Below are 19,572 nucleotides of genomic sequence, written 5' to 3' on the forward strand. Positions count from 1 at the left end.
AACTTCCAAGGGAAGTGGTGCTGGCTCCTACCCTGGGGATCTTTAAGAAGAGGCTTGATGCCTACCTGGCTGGACTCATTTGAGTCCAATTTCTCTCCCGCCCAGGCATGGGGGTCAGACTTGAAGTTCTACAAGGTCCCTTTCGACCCTACTTCTATGATTCTATAAAAATTAGATACCAAAATAACTTTCTAAATCTTGCCCAATTAAACTGCTATCATCTGTAAAGCTAATCTTATATGCAAATGTTTTTAAGGGTAAATTTATAGAATGAAAGTTACCTGAAAGGAGATTGTTTACCCACATTTATTGTATAGGCCCAAGAACACCTTCAGTGCCTAAAGAATCTGATACACGTTGGCCAACTTACTGTTCAAAGGACAATGTCAACTGTAAAAGATCAAAATCTACCTGGAAATTACTGTATTTTCTCACACCCCCACACAAAATATAACATGCACCATGTTACAGAATGAAGAAAAAAAAGTTTTTTCCAGAGTTATGGCTGCACACAGCAGGGACAGAAGCATTTAATCTTCAACTGACTCACTCTCCCTTGCATGCTTAACTAAAACTGAAACCTCAGCTCCTGAAGACAGGTTTCTGTAGGTAGATCTGTGACTGATTCTGAAAAGAGCTAAGGATTCTCCAAGATTCTCACTCCTGGTTCACAGAGACCGGGAGCAACTAGCAGACAGCAAAACTGCCCTAAGAAAGGTTGTCTTGAAAAGTGGACTATCCAGACCATTAAAAAAGGGAAGATGATTGTTAACATTTATTAGGTAGAGTGGCTACCTCAGCTGCTTGAATAGTAATATATTAGTTGCTGCACTGTGAAGCAGAAAACAAAGCAGGGTGCTTCTATCCCAAAAAGAAAATCAGTTTCCCCATTTCAAACAAAATCCCCAAATTTGGGAGACCAATTCTGGAGGAAAAGGGACATGTTATGCGAGCAAACATGGTATTTACCTAAATTAAGACTAGTAAAAGTAGTGCAAATTAAAAATAGATTAGAGTGTTCTTTTCCTACTGAAGCTCATTTACGTTAAGAAAATAAATTAAATCAGTATGTGTTTTCTGCAAAGAATTGGTTGACAGAATCTTTATAAAAAGGAAATAAAAAATAAGATGTGGCTCAAAATAGGAAATTGGCAGAGGGACCCATATTTTATGCAAACCACCTTAAAAACCTTTTTTTTTTTTAATTTAATTGACTAGGTTTGAAATTGATGATGTTACTCTGGTGACTCAACAATGAGAAATGCCACCTGTGACCTGCACAGAGACCAGAAAAATCATAAAACCATTAGAAAATGTGTGATGCTATCAAAATAACCTAGTTTAAAAAAAGGCGGGGGGGGGACACACTACCCCAACTACAACAGTTTGACATAAGCCTTTCAGCATGGCCTTCAAAACTGTAAAATAGCTAATTTTTTACCATAAAACACAGTACTAAATAAACATGACCACTGTTTATATCCAGAATTTCACAAAGAAGAAAATCACAACATAAAACTAAATAAGCTTTGTCAGCAGCAACTGCAGTATTCCTAGCCATTTAAAGCTGTTCAATGGAAAGGAACAGGATTTCAAATGGGGCAACAAAATGAGGAGCATGGCTCTCCCTCCTCTTGTAAAAGTGTATGCACATTGTTCTCTCTCTAGTTGTTCTGAGCTGTGTCCCCTTCCCATTTCATTTTCTTTAACCACTGAAAAGGTGGAATGTAAATATTATTCACTTGAAAAATAGAGACTTGAAAAAAAGACCTAGTATTTTGCCATATTTCAGCTGTTAAATGTTCTACTTATTAAGTATTGAGATCTACATGCATTTACCTTACTCTTCTGCACACACGGTTTCCTTAAAAAGGTCAGCAGAACACCAGATAGTTGAAGGCTGATATACACCATAGCGAATATGATGACATTACCTGTTCAAAGAATTCTTCCATACTGTCCTCTTCTTCCTGTCTTCTCATAAATTCTACCTCCATTGATGATGACCACACTGCCCTTTATAGACCACACTAGATATTCTAATAATAACTGGTGACCCAATAATGATGAATGCCATCTGTGACCTGCAGAGAGGCCAGGCAAGAAGATATACTAAGAGACAAAGGATGGCCACGTGGTTAAAACTTTAGGTGGAGATTTAGCTCTACCACAGATGCCCCAGGTACCCTTATAGTGTCTCTGTTTCAAATTTCCCTGTTTACATGGTAAGAAAAATACTACTTTCTTTGTTTTCTTAGTCCATTTAGATGGTAATTTCTCTGGAGTAGCACTAAATTCTACAACTTGTATGTACAGCACCCAACACATTGAGGACTCTCATTTCAGTTGAGGCTAACAGATGCTGCTATAACAAAATAATAAAGATTACTGTCATTATGCACACCACAGGGGAAAAAAAAACAGTTTAGCTTATTAGTCAGTATTACATGCACTATGCTAAACATTTGCAACAGTTTGTAATGAATGGCTAGCAACTCAGATAAAGTAACCTGAAAAAGTACAGATCTTTCCTGAGCTGCAAGTACAGTAAAGATTCTGCTCGGCATATAATATCAGTGCCTTGAATATAACCTTTTACTATCCATGTGACTAAAGCTCTTCAGAAATTTAAGCTCTGAGGTACAAATCCAAAGCCTATATCCTCCAAACTGTTGCCACATCAACCACCACCCCCATGAAAAAAAATGCTTACCAGATGCAGCAAGTCTACTGAATTGCCTCCTTTTGTTACCATCAAAAGAAACCACGAAAACTGGCATATTGTAGGTCTATTTTTGATGCACCCTTAGGAGAGGAAAAAGGCTCCACAGGGGACTTAAGCACCACCTGCTGCATAAGGCTTCACAACACTTGCCTGGATTAGCTTTTGTGAAAAAAATACCTGAATTAGATTTTGCATCTCCTTTATTCCTATGGGTTCACTGTGTTTGCTTGCCCACCACCTCGCTTCCACTTTCCCCTTTTCACTCTCCCCCTCCCACCATCTTCTGTATTCTAATTTCTCTCTCCTTCTTATACAGTACTTTGTGCACGCCCTTTCCAGCACTGATAATGCAAGATTAAGCTAATGGAAGCTTGTGCTATATATCACTCACATATACATATGCACCTTATAGAGTAACCAAAGTGTGTGCATGTGTGTATCTACCCCAGTTCCATTGAAAGAAGCATTAACCCGGCTCAGCAGGGCAGCCGGGCCAAGGAGGACAGCATCGAGGGATCCTGAGGGCCACAGATGCCAGACCTGTGAGTGGGATGGACTGAGGCCCCATACTGCAACTATTCCTTTCTTCTCTTTTTCTTTTATTGTTCTTTTCGAGGATGCACAGAGCCCCAAACCAGGGAGGGAGTCTTTGAGTGACCTCTCGGATCAAGAGGGAGAGCTGAGACAGCACAGCAGACTGCTACACCTCAAGAGGAGACCAGACACAGTGGTGAGGACAGCCCCACGTCCAAGCCATTCAGTGTGGGAGAAGAGAGAGCAGGCAATGGCATCAAGGGACAGGCCGGCAACCCATCATCTGGCCATCCCAAGGGTTAGCACATGGATGGGGTGTAGGGGAGTTGAAGCCCCAAGAACACCCGCTAACAGCAGCACCCGGTCTGCAAGGAACTGCAAGGAGCCCCACCACTGAATAAAAGATAAAGTCATGGCAAGCGAGTGTCGGGGTCTCCCTTGGAGGTGAACACAACCCAACACCCAGGCCCCAGGGACACACCCTGTGGCCGGCACCGGGTGTGCGCTCTGAAGTCACTAGAGAGCACCTATACAAGGCCAAGTGAGTGCAGTCAGGAAGCAAGCTGAGATGAAACCAGAGTCCCAAAGTTCAGGAACTGGGTACATGGGCAGGAATAAGCACCAGGGAAGTCACATGGACGACAGCAACATACAGACTGAGGCCAGTTTGTTGCTCAGCAAGGGCAGGTGCTGCAAGAGCTCTAATCACCAGGCTCAGTTGGTCCTGCTTAAGGGGCTGCGTGTTGCTGACCTAGATGCCCAGCTCCAACACAGACGCCTTACAAGGTCACTACTCCTAGACTTATTCCCTATGGCCACAGAAAAGCTTGACTCCCTTCTCTCTGTAATTGCCCTTCAGGTATTCGAAGACTAACCCCTTTAGTTCTCTCTTCTCCAGACTACATAATCTTCATTCATTCAGCCTTTCCTCCCAGGTCTCTAATCATCTGTGTTGCTCTAAGCTGGACTGTTTCCAAGCTGCCCACATCCTTCTTGAAGTGTGGGGCCCAAAACTGAACACAATATACAAGGTGAGGCTTCACCAGCACTGAATAGAGTGCAAGGATCACTTCCCTTGATTTGTAAGCGACACACTTCTTAATATACTTAATATACCCTAGTATGGCATTGGCTTTTTCACATTCAGCTTATGGTCTGCTGTAACTCCTATGTCCTTCTCTGCAGTACTGCATTCTAGCCAGTTATTTCCCAGTCTGAATTTTGAAATTATTTCATCTTAAGTGTAGGACTTCACATTTGTCCTTGTTGAATTTCATCTGATTGATTTCAGACCATTTCTCTAGCTTAAGCAGGTTATCCTAGATCTGGACTCTACCCTCCAAAGTGTCTGACTGGATGAGTCTCAGTAACCTTTCTGTGACATCTCAGAGTGGGCTCCTAGCAAGCAGCAGATCTTGTGAGACAATGGGTCAGGCCAGCAAATGGATGCCTCTGTGCCCCATAGGAAGAAGTCACCAACAACCACCATCCATTGCTGCTTCTTGGTAGGGATGATCTCAATCCTCCCCCGCAAGGGTGCATGGTATGACCCTGCCACTGGGGTGAGCTCCTTTCCTTCTGATGCCAGGGCTTCACACCTGTCTTTCAACTGGACAGCCTCACAGGTTCAGAAGATGAATGCTGTGTGTTGCCAGCAGTGACAAGCTGCCAGCTTTCATCTTCCACAGTATCCGAGTCTTCCAATGCCTTCTCTGGCTGTCTTGTTCAAGGATGCTGGAGGTTTCTGTGCACAGAGTCAATGAAGGCCTCATCCTCATGGATGCTTCTGAGCCTCTTCAGCTCTTCCTGCAGCTCCGATTCCTGACAGTATCCACGAGGAGGCACTTCTTGCACTGCAAGCAGTCTCCCTGGCATGTACATGCAGACCATAGTCCCTGCAAAGCCAGACCAGAACCTCAGTAGTCAGTGGCCATGTATGGACAGAGTTTGTATAGATACAGGAAAAGAAAGAGCTGGCTTTGGCACTGCAACATTTTCCAGGCATCTGTTGGTTTTCCTCCTAGCTCTTTCATTCTCTTCTGCTGCTAGATAGCTCCATTTCTTTGTTCCTTTCTTATCTTTCCCATTCCCCTCCTCCCCACTGTGTGTTGTAACATTTTTCTTGCATCTATTTTATGCCTGTCTTCTCTTACTTTAATCTACATTGTTTTAATGGCTTAATTTATCACATTTCTTTGGTTTCAAGTATTTTTCTTTTCCCGTTCCAATGCCTCATTTCCCATTCTTTCTCCTTTAAACTTCTTTTCCGTTCTTTCATTCTTTTTATGTACTCCTATACCGAAAAGGACCTCCATTCTCATTTCCTTTTCACCCTTGACTGCATCCCTGGCAACCTTTTTTCCCTGGATTCTTCCCAACCCTCTCTCTATCCAACTCAGTTCCTTAACTCCCAGTCCTACCAGAAGCCTCTGTAGCATGTGGCAAGGCAATGTCCCTTTTTGCCCCTCTTTGTCAGCAGGAAGGTAAATTCCACTAGCAATTCATTTTCCCTATTGCTGCTCTCTCCACATAACCCATAAATAAATAGTGGAGCCAACATTTCTCTCACCAGTGGAAATCTTCCACAGATTTCCCCTTTTCTTTATTCAATCCTGTACAGCTCCCTAGGTAATTTAAAAGATACTGTTTGCAAGGAGGCAAAATTCCTTGAAATAATCTGTGTCAAGCTTTCAGGACTGTCCCTATAAATTAGGACTCGCACAAATAGTTCTTCACACAAGCAGTCTCAATGAAGTCGTGAACTGTACCTATGGGAAAAAAACCCATGTGTACATGCAGTAAGGATTGGGGCCTCGTAATGGTTAATTAGTTTTAAAAATAGTAGATATTTTTCCAATTAATTTTATTATGGGGAGAAATATTTATGTCAGCACTTAAACTTTTCACACTTAATCCAATTTTAGGTAGAAGAAACAAAATCAAGTGTTTCAACTCTTCAAAAGACTGAACCCTGTGCATTTAGAAACCAAACATGAGGACCTGACCACAAGAACAACTTTTGACAGCAAGTACAAAAGGTCATTATAGATATAGATCTCTCTCTCTCTCTCTGATATCTGTATGTATGCTGAGATATGTATACATCAGAAAAAATAAAGGCACAAGCTCCAAAAACAGGTTCTGCTTTCTTGTTAACCCAGCAGCAAGTCTCAAGTTAAATACTGTAATCATGCCAGTCATTAGTTACTGCTCAGCCTCATGTCTCCAGCCCGGAAATTAGTCTGCTAGGAGCCCAGATAGCTGAACAAGCAGTCATGTTTTATCATATAACTGAGTCTGGGAGGCCAATCTGAAGTAGAGCTACATGTGTTCTATATTAGGGAAAAATACCTAATTTAAAAGACCTTAATTTATAGAACAATAAAAACTCTGCATTTAAAAACAAAATAATGTAAAAAAATAAATAAAACAAAGTCTTTTAAAACTCTCATGTGATTTACAAGGGAAATTCATGTAAATGTTACTATAAAAAATTAGTTTAAAAATTAAGGAATATTGCAAAAAATCTGTTTGGAAAGCAAACTACAGAATATTTTTTTTTATTGCATCCTATTATTAAGGCACCTATCACCACCACTGCTTGTAGGAATGTGATATTTTTTGCATTACGTTGTAAACATAGTCTTATTTTAGTATTAGATTAAACAAAAGTCAATTACAATTATCATTGAAAAGAACAGCCACTTGTACTACATTTTACAAATTTCTGCCTATTTTACGTCAGCTAAATCTCATGAAATTAACTTTTCTAGTGACAGTAAAATTTGATTTTTAACAGGTTTATGATATGCCAGAGGAATTTTATCAGTACTGTAGTCAGCTCACAACTACTTTTTACGGGACTTTAGAGATCAGTATTAAACCTTCTTGAAAGACATCAGTCGGATCTTGCTTGCATGGGCTAAAATTCAGCCTTTTCCAACAGTCCTTCCGTGCACTACAAAACATGTTAGATGATAACGACCAAGCCAAAAGGGAGGAACTATATATCCCCCACTTGTACAGATGTGGCAATGCTAGTGCCAAACAGAACAGTAAGGAGGTAAACAGAGGGGAAGATGGACATATGACTACTGAATGAATCTATAGTCACTTATATAAAGGGGGGACTTAAGTATTTACTCTCTCTTAGTCCACAAATCAGAACACTGGCTATCTGAATTATAGCCCTTAAACTTGCTGATACAGGGCAAGATGTTAGTCAGTCCACTCCCTTCAATTCCTATTTATCATATATCCCTACTTATCCTTCCAAACACATCCTACTTATTCAGATCTTGTACCAGGAGAGATGCATTTAAATCTTGCTCTTATAAACTATATTGAAAGATATATATTGCCTAAAATGAACCTTAAAACTTGGTTCATAATTGGTTTGTTCATTAACTTAAAAAAATCTAAGACAATTTTAAACCACGTATCAAAAATATGATACCACATTTATACCAACATTATTGCCTCGCAAGCATGAAGTATGATTAACGAATTAATGCCAAATTAGTATAAAAGGACCAGAAGTTTGTTGGCACCATCATCTCCCTTCTCCCTTTCTTAATAAAGAGATAACCTTTCTACAATATTAGTTTACAATATTAGTTTTGGTTTAAAAAAAATCAGACTGAAGAAAATAAAAGACTTTGCAGCAGATATAGAACATACAATTCTCCTCATACTTCTTTCCATTTATAGTAGATGTTCATCAAGGTAACAAAAAGCAAAAGTTGTCCAACCATCTCTGTTCTCAAATTCTCTGGTTAAAATTTGTATTAAGGCAATTCCTTTTCCAGTCAATTTATAGAAAGACTGTAAAGTAAATGTTACATACCCATGTCATCCTTACATATCAAGCCATTTTGGCCAAAATCTTCAAACCACCCAAAGCAGGGGTGCTTAACCCCCAGTCCTTGAAGCCATGGCATCCAGACCACAGGGCTCCCCACAGGTCAGGAAATCTGTTGGCTGGGCAGTGGTTGAAACGAATATTGTCACCCCTTCCCTTCTGCCAAATTCCTGGACCCCATGCAGCCAGATTGGGGCCAGGCCACATGCCCTTGCTCCTATATGGCTGGATCACGTTTGGGCTTTGTCTTCTTCCTCCTGCACTGCCCGATTGAAACCAAGCCATTCCCCCTAACCCTACATGACTTGCTCACAGCCAGGCCAGGTCCCTGACATTCTACACAAATGGACTAGGGCCAGGCCACAACCCCTTCCCCGTGGACAGCAGGATTGAGGATGGGCTGCCCTCTGCCCCTTGCACTGGACTCCCCCGTGCCTGCTGGATTGGGCCCTCGAATGGACCAGGCCTCACCCACCTGGTCCACCAGGCAAAAACATTGAGCATCACTGACCCAAAAGATTTGATAGCCTAAATTTTGGCCTTTAAATCCATTAGATGGCTTTGAAAAGTCTCAGCCTTAAGTGGAGCCAGAAAGTCAAAAGTCAGAAAACAGACTTTGGTACTACGATCTAAAACCTGAAATTTCTGGATATACAAAACCTGTAGGTCTTCAAACATTTCTAAGAAATGTGTATCTTCACCGTCAATATATACAAACTGAGAAAACCATCCTTACAGTTAGACTCTGGCACTTTTATTGACACTACTCCATGAATAGTTCTACTGAAACTAATAAGACTACTTGCAGAATATGTCCCTTAGAGAACAATTTAGGCATGATTTTGATCTCATGAATCTAGATGTAAATCAGGAGTAATTCCCTTTTAGGTTAATGGAGTTCTACTGAAATCGATGACAACAAAGTCAGAATCAAGCCCATTATTTTGGTGTCTCAAAAAGCAAAAATATCCAATGCAATGCACACCCCAACATGTGATTTAAAATAGGAAAATACTTCCATTTACTGTTCAAATAAAACATAACTTGGAATATAACATGAATCATTAGATTTGCAGAGGATGAGCTCTGTCCTAGTTCAGAGAGGGGGAATTTTTAAATCACCCAAAGTGTCCAGTTCCCTTAGGCTCCCTTAAATGAAAATGCACAGTGAAGTTTTATTTTGCAGAAAGGACAAAATTTTCCTAGAGATGCAGATTTCCAAAAATATGTGAAAATATTAATATCATGCCTAACAGATATTTTTTATCTTTTTCCTCATTAATTAACCTGAAGAGAGTTAGGACTACAGTTCGGTCCCTCTATGTTCACTATATGATATGGGACCTGGTGACTGTCTATAAATTCACTAGGGGGGACCAGAAGGGTTTAGGGGAGACACTGTTTCCCCTAGCGTCCCCTGGCATGACAAGGAATAATGGACACAAATTATTAGAGAGTAGATTTAGATTAGACATCCACAAGAACTACTTCACAGTTAGGGTGGCTAGGAGCTGGAACCAACTTCCAAGGGAAGCGGTGCTGGCTCCTACCCTGGGGATCTTTAAGAAGAGGCTTGATGACTACCTGCTGGAATCATTTGAGTCCAGTCTTTTCTCCCACCCAGGCGGGGGGTCAGAATTGAAGATCTACAAGGTCCCTTCTGACCCTACTTCTATGATTCTATGATTCTATGTATTGAACAGGTAAAATATAGTACCAAACATTAATCTAAACATGGTGAAAAGAACTCTTTCAATCCAATATTAAAAATGACAGCAACAAGCAATTAGAGACAGAGAGCCAAATTCATCCCTTATGTCACTCTGGCATTTGCGCTAACCCCTAGTGATCTGGCATTCGCTGAGTATATTAGAACAGCCCACAATGCTAGGAATCAGGGTTTGCTCTATATTAGTATTTTTGAGAAAGAAGCAATGCAGGGGAAGGAACTATTTCATGTAAATGATTTCCATTTGCAAAATAAGTGAATGTCAAATTAATGCAAGATAAACTAAACTAATCTATCACTTACATATCTTCTAACCAAAACATGAAGACTGCTATTATCAGACCTTAATTTTACCCAAAGAATTTCCTGGCAGCTCCTCCTCCTTACACAAGGTCTGAATTTAGCCCAGCATTAACCTTTATTTTAAGAAATGTATTTCCCCCCCACCATCCCCCATCCATGGATTTCTGCTCTTTCTAGTAGAATATAAATTAAAGATTTAACTTTAGAAGAGAACACAATACTAAATTTTAGGGATCTAAATTTTAGGGGACTAAAATAGCATATTTTAGTCAAATGCTACAATTTTATATAAGACAACTTTGTATTTCAGGAAGAGGGTACAATAAGAGTGAATTTGGAACATTAGTTTCTCTTTGTTTCTGTTGTCTTTATTATACTTTTGGATGAGAAAACATACTGGAGAACACACTGAAAATACGTTGGCTCAGGAAAGCACTACCCCACCTATTTCTGCAAAGAAAATGGGCATCAACTTTGATTAATGTTGATACGTTTATAGGGGCGTGTGAAGCTTCAGACACTGATTCAATATTTGGAGAAGATTCGGCCCAAATCGGAGGCCGAATCACCGAATCCAAATCGATCTGGGAGACAAGAAAAAAAAACTCTGAATCTATTTGGAACCTCTGAATCAATTCAGAAAAGATTTGGAAGGCAGTCCTTCTGGGGAACAGAAATTAAGAAAAGGAAGGGGGAACAGAGGGGAAAGACTGGCATCTGTAGCTGGCCAGTGACTCTGACCTTTCCCCAAGTCCCCTTCCAACCACAGTGCTCTGGGGTAGGGAGGTAGAAACAGCATATAAGCCTCTGTCTGCAGCCTTTCTGTCCCTTTTGTGAACTGTTTCTGCCTGAGCAACAGCATCTGAAAGGTACTACTGGACTGGCTTGGCTTCCTAGTCCAGCTTTTCCCTAGGCCACTTTTCCCCAGGCTCCTTCCCTGCCTGGGGTCCTCTCCTGCCCCTGCCCCCTTCCCCCTTACCTGAGGTTCCAGCACAGGGCAGCCACGTGGTCCCAGGCCAGAAGCCCCAACTGGGGCTTCCAGCCGGGGGTCGGACCCTGCTGTTGTGGGAACCCGCTAGACTTCCCCTGGGTCCTACTGCTCCTGGCTCCAGTCATTTTTGACAGGAACCAAGGGCAGATGAATATTAATTTTCTAAATTATTTAGGGAGCCCACGGGCAGTATTTTTCCCACCCCTGCCCTAGAGCTAGGTCTCCTACTCCAGAGAGCACTTTGGAGGAGGTTGAGGCTGTGGAGGCAAGTGAACATTGAACTTCACTTCATCTATCTCCCAAGTACAGAAACTCATAGACTCAATATAGACATTGGCTTTATGACACACCACAACCTGCCTGACATTTGACTCCCCAGGTAGCAGCAGATACCTGTCTATTTTTACTCACTACATCCTCCTTCCCCGCTATCCCAGCCTGTCTCTAAACCACTGACACCTCCATTTCCATTTTCACTGACTAGCTTTCTTGCCTGCATTGCATGCCAGCCTCTGGCTTCTTTACTATTCCATTGATCCAGGAAGAGCACACACACCAACTAGATGCTTCCTCGGCCTGATGAGGGTTTGTAAACCCAAAAGCTTGCAAAGAAGAATTTCTCCAACTATTCAGTTGGTCTAATAAAAGATAATCAGATTGCCTAAGAATCTTGTCTAGGCTATGTCCTTAGACCAACATGGCTACAACCTATACTCCTTAACACACACAAGTAACACGAGTTTTGCTTTCAGCAGTTTGAGATACAGTTTCACAGAAACTCCTGCACTGCTCTGCCTGAAACTTAGCAGGCCTCCCTCATGCCCACACAAGGGCAATGTATGTGGTAGGACAGGACAGCCATCTAATGCCCCGCTCTCAGAGCTGAAGGTGACAGTTTAGTTTCTCACCAGCCAGCAGGGAAAGAACATCTCCCTGCTGAGCTCCTGTGACAGGAAGAACTAGGAGGTATAAGGATCTGGGGCTATATGGGGAGGAGGCCCCACATTATCCTGGGCATGACCTAAAACTGAACCCTGTCAGGATAGGGAGGCCTGGTGGGACTTCCAGTGGCACAGCAGCCCCAGGAAATGCCAGGACCGCAAACCTCCCTGGTGAAAGGCAGGTAGGAGCAGGAGTCATCTGATAACCTCCAGCCACCACACGGTCCTGGCTGGGGAAAGCCCAGACCTGTAAGATGTTTGAGAGGCCTGAGGCTTACTGGTTGCAGTGGAGTTGTGAGGGTGAGAATGGAGCTATTGTGCCTACAGTTTTCACCCCACTGCACCTTAACACATATACAAAGTCACATACATCATGAGTTTTGCTTGGCAGCAGTTATGTGCAGGGGTTTCTGGTAAACTGCACGTCAATCTCCTTGAAACTTGGCATGACTCATGCCCTCAGAAGGGGCTACTATCCCAGCTGTTTTCACCCAAATCTGCCAAAAAATGACAAAATTATAGGTATTTAATTGATTCACCATTATAGCTTATGGCTGAATCTCCGAATCAGCACCAAATCTTTCAAAGCCGATTTGGCCGAATCGATTTGTGATAGTGATCTGAATCAAATCACTGTCCTCCAAATCAGCCAAACCCAAGTCAAATACTTCCCTGTTCGCACAGGCCTAACGTTTATGCCAAAGGATATACAAGTCTAGTATTCAAGGACACCTTTCAATATATCTCCTAATTAGAAATGAAGTATTTTAATATCTATTTAGTGCTCAATTTTGTTTGCTTCACACAAATTAAAAATATTTTACAAAGATATCTGATACAGTTTAGTTCTGCATTACTGGTCATTTGAATCTCTCATTATTTAGACACGGAAAGAACCCTCCTAATTGTTCTTATATGTTAGCCTCTTTTGAGAGGATGATACACTGCTAAGACTATTTATTCAGAAGGTATGGATATAATGCTTCTCTGTGGCGATAACAGCTCAGTATTCAACTAAAAACATATTGCTTGCGTTTGTCATGAAATACATTCAACGTTATTGAGATCAGAATTTCTGCCAAATGTATAATGTTATCCATATACTAAATATAGTTTCTTCAGTAATTATATAAAAACAATAAAATTACAAATTTAGATCCCAAATCCCCACAAAAATTAAACACATATTTAAGGTTCACTAAATGCTTAAGGCATTTTTCCTAATTGGGACCCAAGCCATACTAATTAATCTGTTTCTTCCCCCTTTTTTAAAATTTAATGAAGGCACTCTCATATCAGCACAAAACAGCTCCATACATTTCACTTTATGGAAAAAAAGTGACTACATACTATAAAAAGTACCGTATGTAGTAGGTATGCATTTCTCATTCCATTCTCTCCAAACTTACTTTTCTTACCTCTTTCGCACTGAGGGCCAGTAAATCCATACACACATGCACAACGGTTGGGTCCAATACACCGTCCTCCATTTTGGCAACCATTTTCACAGACAGCTGTATTTAAAAAAAAGAAGTTTGAAATTAGGCTGGCTATTAAAAGCAAATTTTGCAATGTTTCAAATCAAGTACGAATACTAATCTTTCATCAGCATCATGGTGGAGTCGAAGTAGAGCTAGTTTTTAAAAACAATATTTTAGCAAAAATGCTTAGAGATGTTTTTAGCCTGAAACTGTCTGTACACACCTTCATGAAAAGGGGTATTTTTTGTTCCTTCATAACTCAAAAACCATCTGCTATACAAAGTTTAGTAAGGTTTTAATTGCAAGTCCTGAATGGGAACTTAAATCAGTAGAGGTGTACCGATAGAGATTTTTTGGGCAGATACTGATAGCCACTTTTTAAGGAGGCATATCGGCCAATACCAATCCAATTTCTGATATGCAGCCCAGCAGCTTGAAGAGTAGTGTCCAGCTGGGTAGTCTGTGGTCGTGGAAGGGGAGGGGGAAGGGAAGGGGCGTGGGGAGACAGGGGAAGATCAAGGCCCCTATGGTGAGAGAGGGAGTGAGGCAGGAGCTGAGGCAGACGCTCATCCAAGGGATGTGGGGGGACGGGCAGTTCCCGCCACTGCGCGCACCCTGGGAGGCATGGGGGGGTGCGCCCCCTGGATATGCACACAGGGCAGGGTAGACTGCCACTATAGGCAGGGCCAGGGGCTTCATCAGGTTCTTCCCAGAGGGGGCTGAGCTGAGCTGCACTCGGGGCAGACAGTGGTGGTGGTAGGAGTGGGGTTAGGGAGGCTACAGCAAATTGTGGGGTGGCTACAGAGCCCCCCTGTAACCCTTCCCCAGCACCACTGCCACCCACCCTGAGCGCAGCCCAGCCCCTGCTGGGAAGAGCCGAGTGCAGCCCCGGCCCTGGCCCCAGCCTGCAATGGCAGCCACCCCACCCTGCCCTACATAGATCCGGGGGCACACGCCCCCTAAACCCTCCTGTGGTGCATGCAGGAGCTGGGGTCATGCATCCCTCCCACACCTTGCTGTCCCTGACTCCCTGTCCCCTGGACAAGCTGCAGCTCTGTCCTGCCCTGGCTGGGCAGCACCTGTCCCAGCCCCACTCCCTCCCTTACTGCAGGGGCCTCAACCTGCACTCCTTCCCCTCCATAGTCTTTCCCTTCCCCCTCCTCTTCCACCACAACAGACTTACCAGCTGGATGCAGCTCTCCAAGCTGCCAGGCTGCAATCATGGCCCCTTGCATGCTGCAGCTGCGTGCATGCAAGGGGCATGTATCGGCCACTTTACCAGCTGCATCAGGCAAAAAAAGCTGATCCCCAAAATAGTTAATTTTCTTTATATCAGTGCTGATCCAATATTGGATCAATGCATCGGTGCATCTCTATTAGAAAAAAAATTTTTTTTTTTAACTATTCGGTGGTCAATCAAAGAATGTCCAAGTAGGTTTTGGACTCTTCCATGCATTTTTTAAATCAATGTCTAACTTGTGTCCATTTATTCTTTTTGTAGGAATTGTCCCATCTGGCCAAAGTAGAAAGCAGAGCAGCACTTTAAGCAAGTGATAGCTTGGTTCAGTGACACAACTGGTATCTGGGTCTTGAATATAAAATTTCAGAACAAGAAATTATTCAGAGACTGAACTGTATTAATCTATCTCAATAGGGATTATGACTTATTACCCCATTACCTGGACTAGCTATTCCTCCAGGTGTTAACCTCTTTCTTCATTTTAACTAATCTAATCGATCTACGAATTCCTTTGCTTAGCAGCATCCTATCCCCTTCTATAGAAAAGATTTCCTTTCTGCCAGTCCATTCCTAGCTTCTGACAAAGTAGGTTGTTGCCTACAAAAAAAGACTCATGGCTCTTTGAATTCATCTTCAGGAAAGTTATTAAGTGAATATTCTTCCTAACAGGAATAATTATAAAATCTCATACACTTTTCTTTATTTTTTAAACAGAAATAATTGTTTCTGAAAACTGTAAACAAAATACACTCCAAAGTGAAAGAAATGTGTTTGAAGTGACAGAAGATATAGGACTCACTCTCAGAAAGAAAAGGAGGTGGAGGGCAAGAAGACCTCAATTCAGCCTCAAAATTAGATAGTGCTAGCCCAGGGGTGGGCAATTCTTTCAGGCAGAGGGCTGCTTCCTCAGTTTTGGCAAGCTGTTGAGGGCCACATGGGTATCCCCACCTCTTGACAGGTGCCCCAGCCCCTGGTCACCATCATGGGACCAATGTCTCAATGTCTTGGGAACAATGTCCCAGGGCCAGCACTGGTGGGGCGCAGGCTGGCAGAGGTGTGTGGAGCCAGACTGGGCTGCACCAGCAGGGAGACAGGGGAACTGGCCCAGCTTCACAGAGCCCCTGCTGGCCAGGACCCTGTAACCCTGCCATCCTACTCTGGGCCCTGCTGGTGCTGGCCCTGGACATCAGTGCAGGCCCCACACTCCTGCGCCTGCTCACTGCCAGTGCCCTCCCAGCCCCACAGTACAGGCAGGGGGAAGTGCACAGCCCCAACCCCCTGCTCCCCAGCAGAGAAAGAGCTGGTTTGGAGCACAGGGAAAAGCGGCCTCTCACCCACTGCTCCCTGCTGCAGCTGCTCACAACCCGCATGGGGCTGTCCTGAGCAGACACAAGCAGCCCCACATGCTGGACAGCACAGAGGCGGCGGTGGCAGCCTCATCGGCTCGAGCTCTGAGCAGGCAGCAGCAAACGCTGCCCAGCGTGGCAAGTGGGGGGGCCGCAGCTGCTGCCACCATGGCGCAGCCCCGATGGGTGAACCCAGAGCTGGCACAGGGCCTAGGCTGGCAGTGGGCCCAGTTTACAAGCTGGTGCTGAGTGAGGGGAAAAGCAGCCCCTCACCACCTCTGGGGCTGCCTGTGCCTGCTCAGGACAGCCCTGCAGGGGCTGCAAGCAGCTGCAGCAGGGAGGCCAGGCCATGGGGCGGACAAGGGGCCACTTTCCTCCCATGCTCAGCATCAGTTCCTTCCTTGTCCTTCCCCCCACCACTTACCTGAGCTTTCCGCACCAGGGTAACCACATGGTCCTAGGCCAGAAGACCCTGCTGGGGCTCCTGGCTGAGGGGGTGGGGCCAGGCAGGCCCTGCTGTTGCAGAAGCCCTCTGAGGATTCCCTTGGGTCCTAGTGCCCTGGGTTCCTGTCATTTCTGACAGGAACCAAGGACAGATAAATTTTAATTTTCAACATTTTTTTAGGGGCCCCACAGGCCAGAAAGAATGGCCTCATAGGCTGGATCTGGCCCGCAGGCTATATTTTGCCCACCCCTGTGCTGGCCAGAGGCATGGCTACGGCCCTAAAGAGAATGCACCAATGCATCTGATCTCCAAGCGGTTTCCACAAGTGTGTTTCCTATGTCACCCCAACAAGAAATTAAACCTATTATTTCTTGATGTACTTGCCCTGCAAATAATTTGAATTCCATCAATTCTGAAAAGTACTTGTGCACTCACTTGCAAAATATGAGCGATGAAGAGATAGATCACCTGCTGACTAGCGTGCCTATTCATATTACTGCCCTTAATCTGTTCTGCCTCATTTAAGGCTGGCTATCTCTGGGCTCTGCAAAACTGTACAGAAAAATGTGTACATGTACTCTGAGAGAAGACAGTTCCACTATCTTTACAGCCTGCCAAAACAACAACGCAGAGAGATTTGAGTCTTAAAGTTTCTAACTTAGGTCTCTCCTACTTATGGATAGGGTTATAAAATGTTTGACTACCCGGTGCCAAAACATCTCAAAACTCCAGAGATGTTAAATCTTTTAAACCAGAAAAAATGTAGACATGCTTACTATATCACAAGGAGAAACACATAAAAATGCACTGTTATCTAGAAATGTGATAAAGCTTGTATATCTTATCAGGGCCTATAAAACTGAATTAGTTTTAATTCAGAGTGCAAATGACATACTAAATTCAGAGACTTCTGTATGCCTGTTACTGCATGTAGTACTTGAATTACATACAATACTTTGTGGAGAAAAAATGTTTTTCCATATCTCAAAAACAATGGACTTAGAATATGATAATGCTTTAATTAAAGAAATGCTTATTTCTATTCAGACATGAATTTCAATCCTGTCTAGAAGCTAATTTTTTAAATCTTAATTAAGGACTTGATCCTCAACTGTGCAATCCCAGAGCTCATTACAACAGAAGTGCTCAACCCCTAGTCCATGGGCTAGATCCAGCCCTCGGCACTATGTCATCCAGACGTGGGGTTTCCAACAGGTCCATGAGAAGCCTTGCAAGATTTGGCCCTGGGCACTAGATTGGGAACAGGACTGGATCCCCGCATGTAAGGTTGGATGGGAACATGATCCCCAAGGACACAGGGCGGGATAGAGAAAACACATATCCAGATCCAGCCCACGGACTGGTCTTAAGCCATTTATCTGGCCTACAGAGCCAAAACCTTGACCAACACTGCATTATACAATCACAGCTTGAGACCAAGTCCTTCTCAATTAAATATCACTGTTCAGTATGACCCAAAAAAGAATCAACAGAATTTGTCCCAACTGCTAAAGTTATTAACAAAGGGACTTCTAGTCACAAGTTTGCCAGGAACATATGCTCTCAGACCAATCGCACCATGATCTCTCAAGATTTGGGTCTTGGATACACGTGACATGGCCATCAAAGGGTTGCTAACAGTGGCTTCACCACTGTTTCTCTGGATTTGGCATGCAGGAGCAGAGGAAGATGGGAAGCGTATGTGCAAGAGTGTGCACCCTGGCAGCAGTATGGATACATACAAACATACCCATATGGCACACACAAGACTGCCCTTTGGTGCTCAGCACAGGCTAAAATGTCTCAAACAAGAGAGAGGGCTTAGATATATTTTTCCAACAGCATCTCTTTTAGAAACAAACGAATTGCAGGAAAGAAAAATACTTACTAACTCACTTTAAACAATTCATATCTTGTTACTTGCCATATTTATGTTAACTGCTAATATCAGATGGACATGTGTCGCATTTAATTCTTTTACTCTTTCCTCATAAACCAATCTCTGTACCCTTAATCATTTTAATCATTCTCCAAATTTATATAGTTTGTCAGTATCTTTGTGGGAGAAGAGCCATGTAGATGTGTGTGAATAATTTGTTTTTCAATTTCCCACATGAAGGAAAAGCAAAGGACACTGAACACTAGATTTTCACAAGACTGATGGGAAAAAGGTGGTGTCCCCTCTCCCACACATACGCATTTCTGTCCAACAGCTCAATGACTAGACCACTTATGCAGGATCTAGGAGACACAGGAATTTGAATCCATTATCTTCCAGGAAAGTGCCCTACCCACCAAACTGTTAACTATTCTGGAGTGGGGAATGCTCTTATTCCCTACTGTTGACCCTAATATAAAAATAAACACACATTCAATGGAGCAGGCACTGCAACCTGCATCTCTTTCCTACTGGGTGAGCATCCTAATCACTAGGCTGCAGATCTGTTCCTTCTTTCCCCACCAATCAATTGTTTAAGTATTTTACACAAAGTAGAACAGCTCCAGCAGGAAGGATTAGGAGACACTCACCTAAGAATATCCTGCAACTTAATAATTAGGGTACTTGATTGATTCAAGTTCCTATCATGAGCCAAGCACAGAATGAACTTGTATTTGGTTTTGCACTTCCCTCTTGAGTGCCATAGTGGTCTCATGTCTGGGTGAATGTCTGAAGAGACATATAGTTTGATGATTAGGACATTCACCTGGGTTATAACCCTTAACCCAGTAAATATTTATTTATACAAAATTGGAACAAGGTCTTTTTTCCCCTATCCCTCCCTCTTCCCTCTTTGATACCCTACAGCAACACGGTTCAAACACTCTCTTGGGAGATGTGACTTGGAATCCCACACCTGATCCCAAGTCTTTCATATCCTTGGTGAGTAATTTAATCATTCCTTGGATAAAAGAGATCACCATCATGTCATGGACAAGTTTTATCTAGCCAAAACTATTCACTGGACTCAACCAAAT

General features: G+C 43.0%; 1 protein-coding gene across 2 annotated transcripts in view; it reads right to left on the reverse strand.

Annotated features, from left to right (window-relative positions):
* The window catches only part of FBN2 (fibrillin 2), a 302,703-nt gene that overhangs the window by 273,561 nt on the left and 9,570 nt on the right, over positions 1–19,572 (reverse strand). Inside the window, exon 5 of one of the 2 annotated variants that reach the window (XM_090038496.1) lies at positions 13,503–13,598. In XM_090038496.1, the coding sequence (XP_089894622.1) occupies positions 13,503–13,598 (96 nt within the window). Of the gene's footprint in view, positions 1–13,493; positions 13,599–19,572 lie in introns of both variants that reach the window. The other variant, XM_090038495.1, reaches the window with a different exon arrangement.

The sequence above is a fragment of the Crocodylus siamensis genome, chromosome 3 (assembly GCF_052110815.1).
Source record: "Crocodylus siamensis isolate JL-2025a chromosome 3, ASM5211081v1, whole genome shotgun sequence".
Taxonomy (NCBI): Eukaryota; Metazoa; Chordata; order Crocodylia; family Crocodylidae; genus Crocodylus; species Crocodylus siamensis.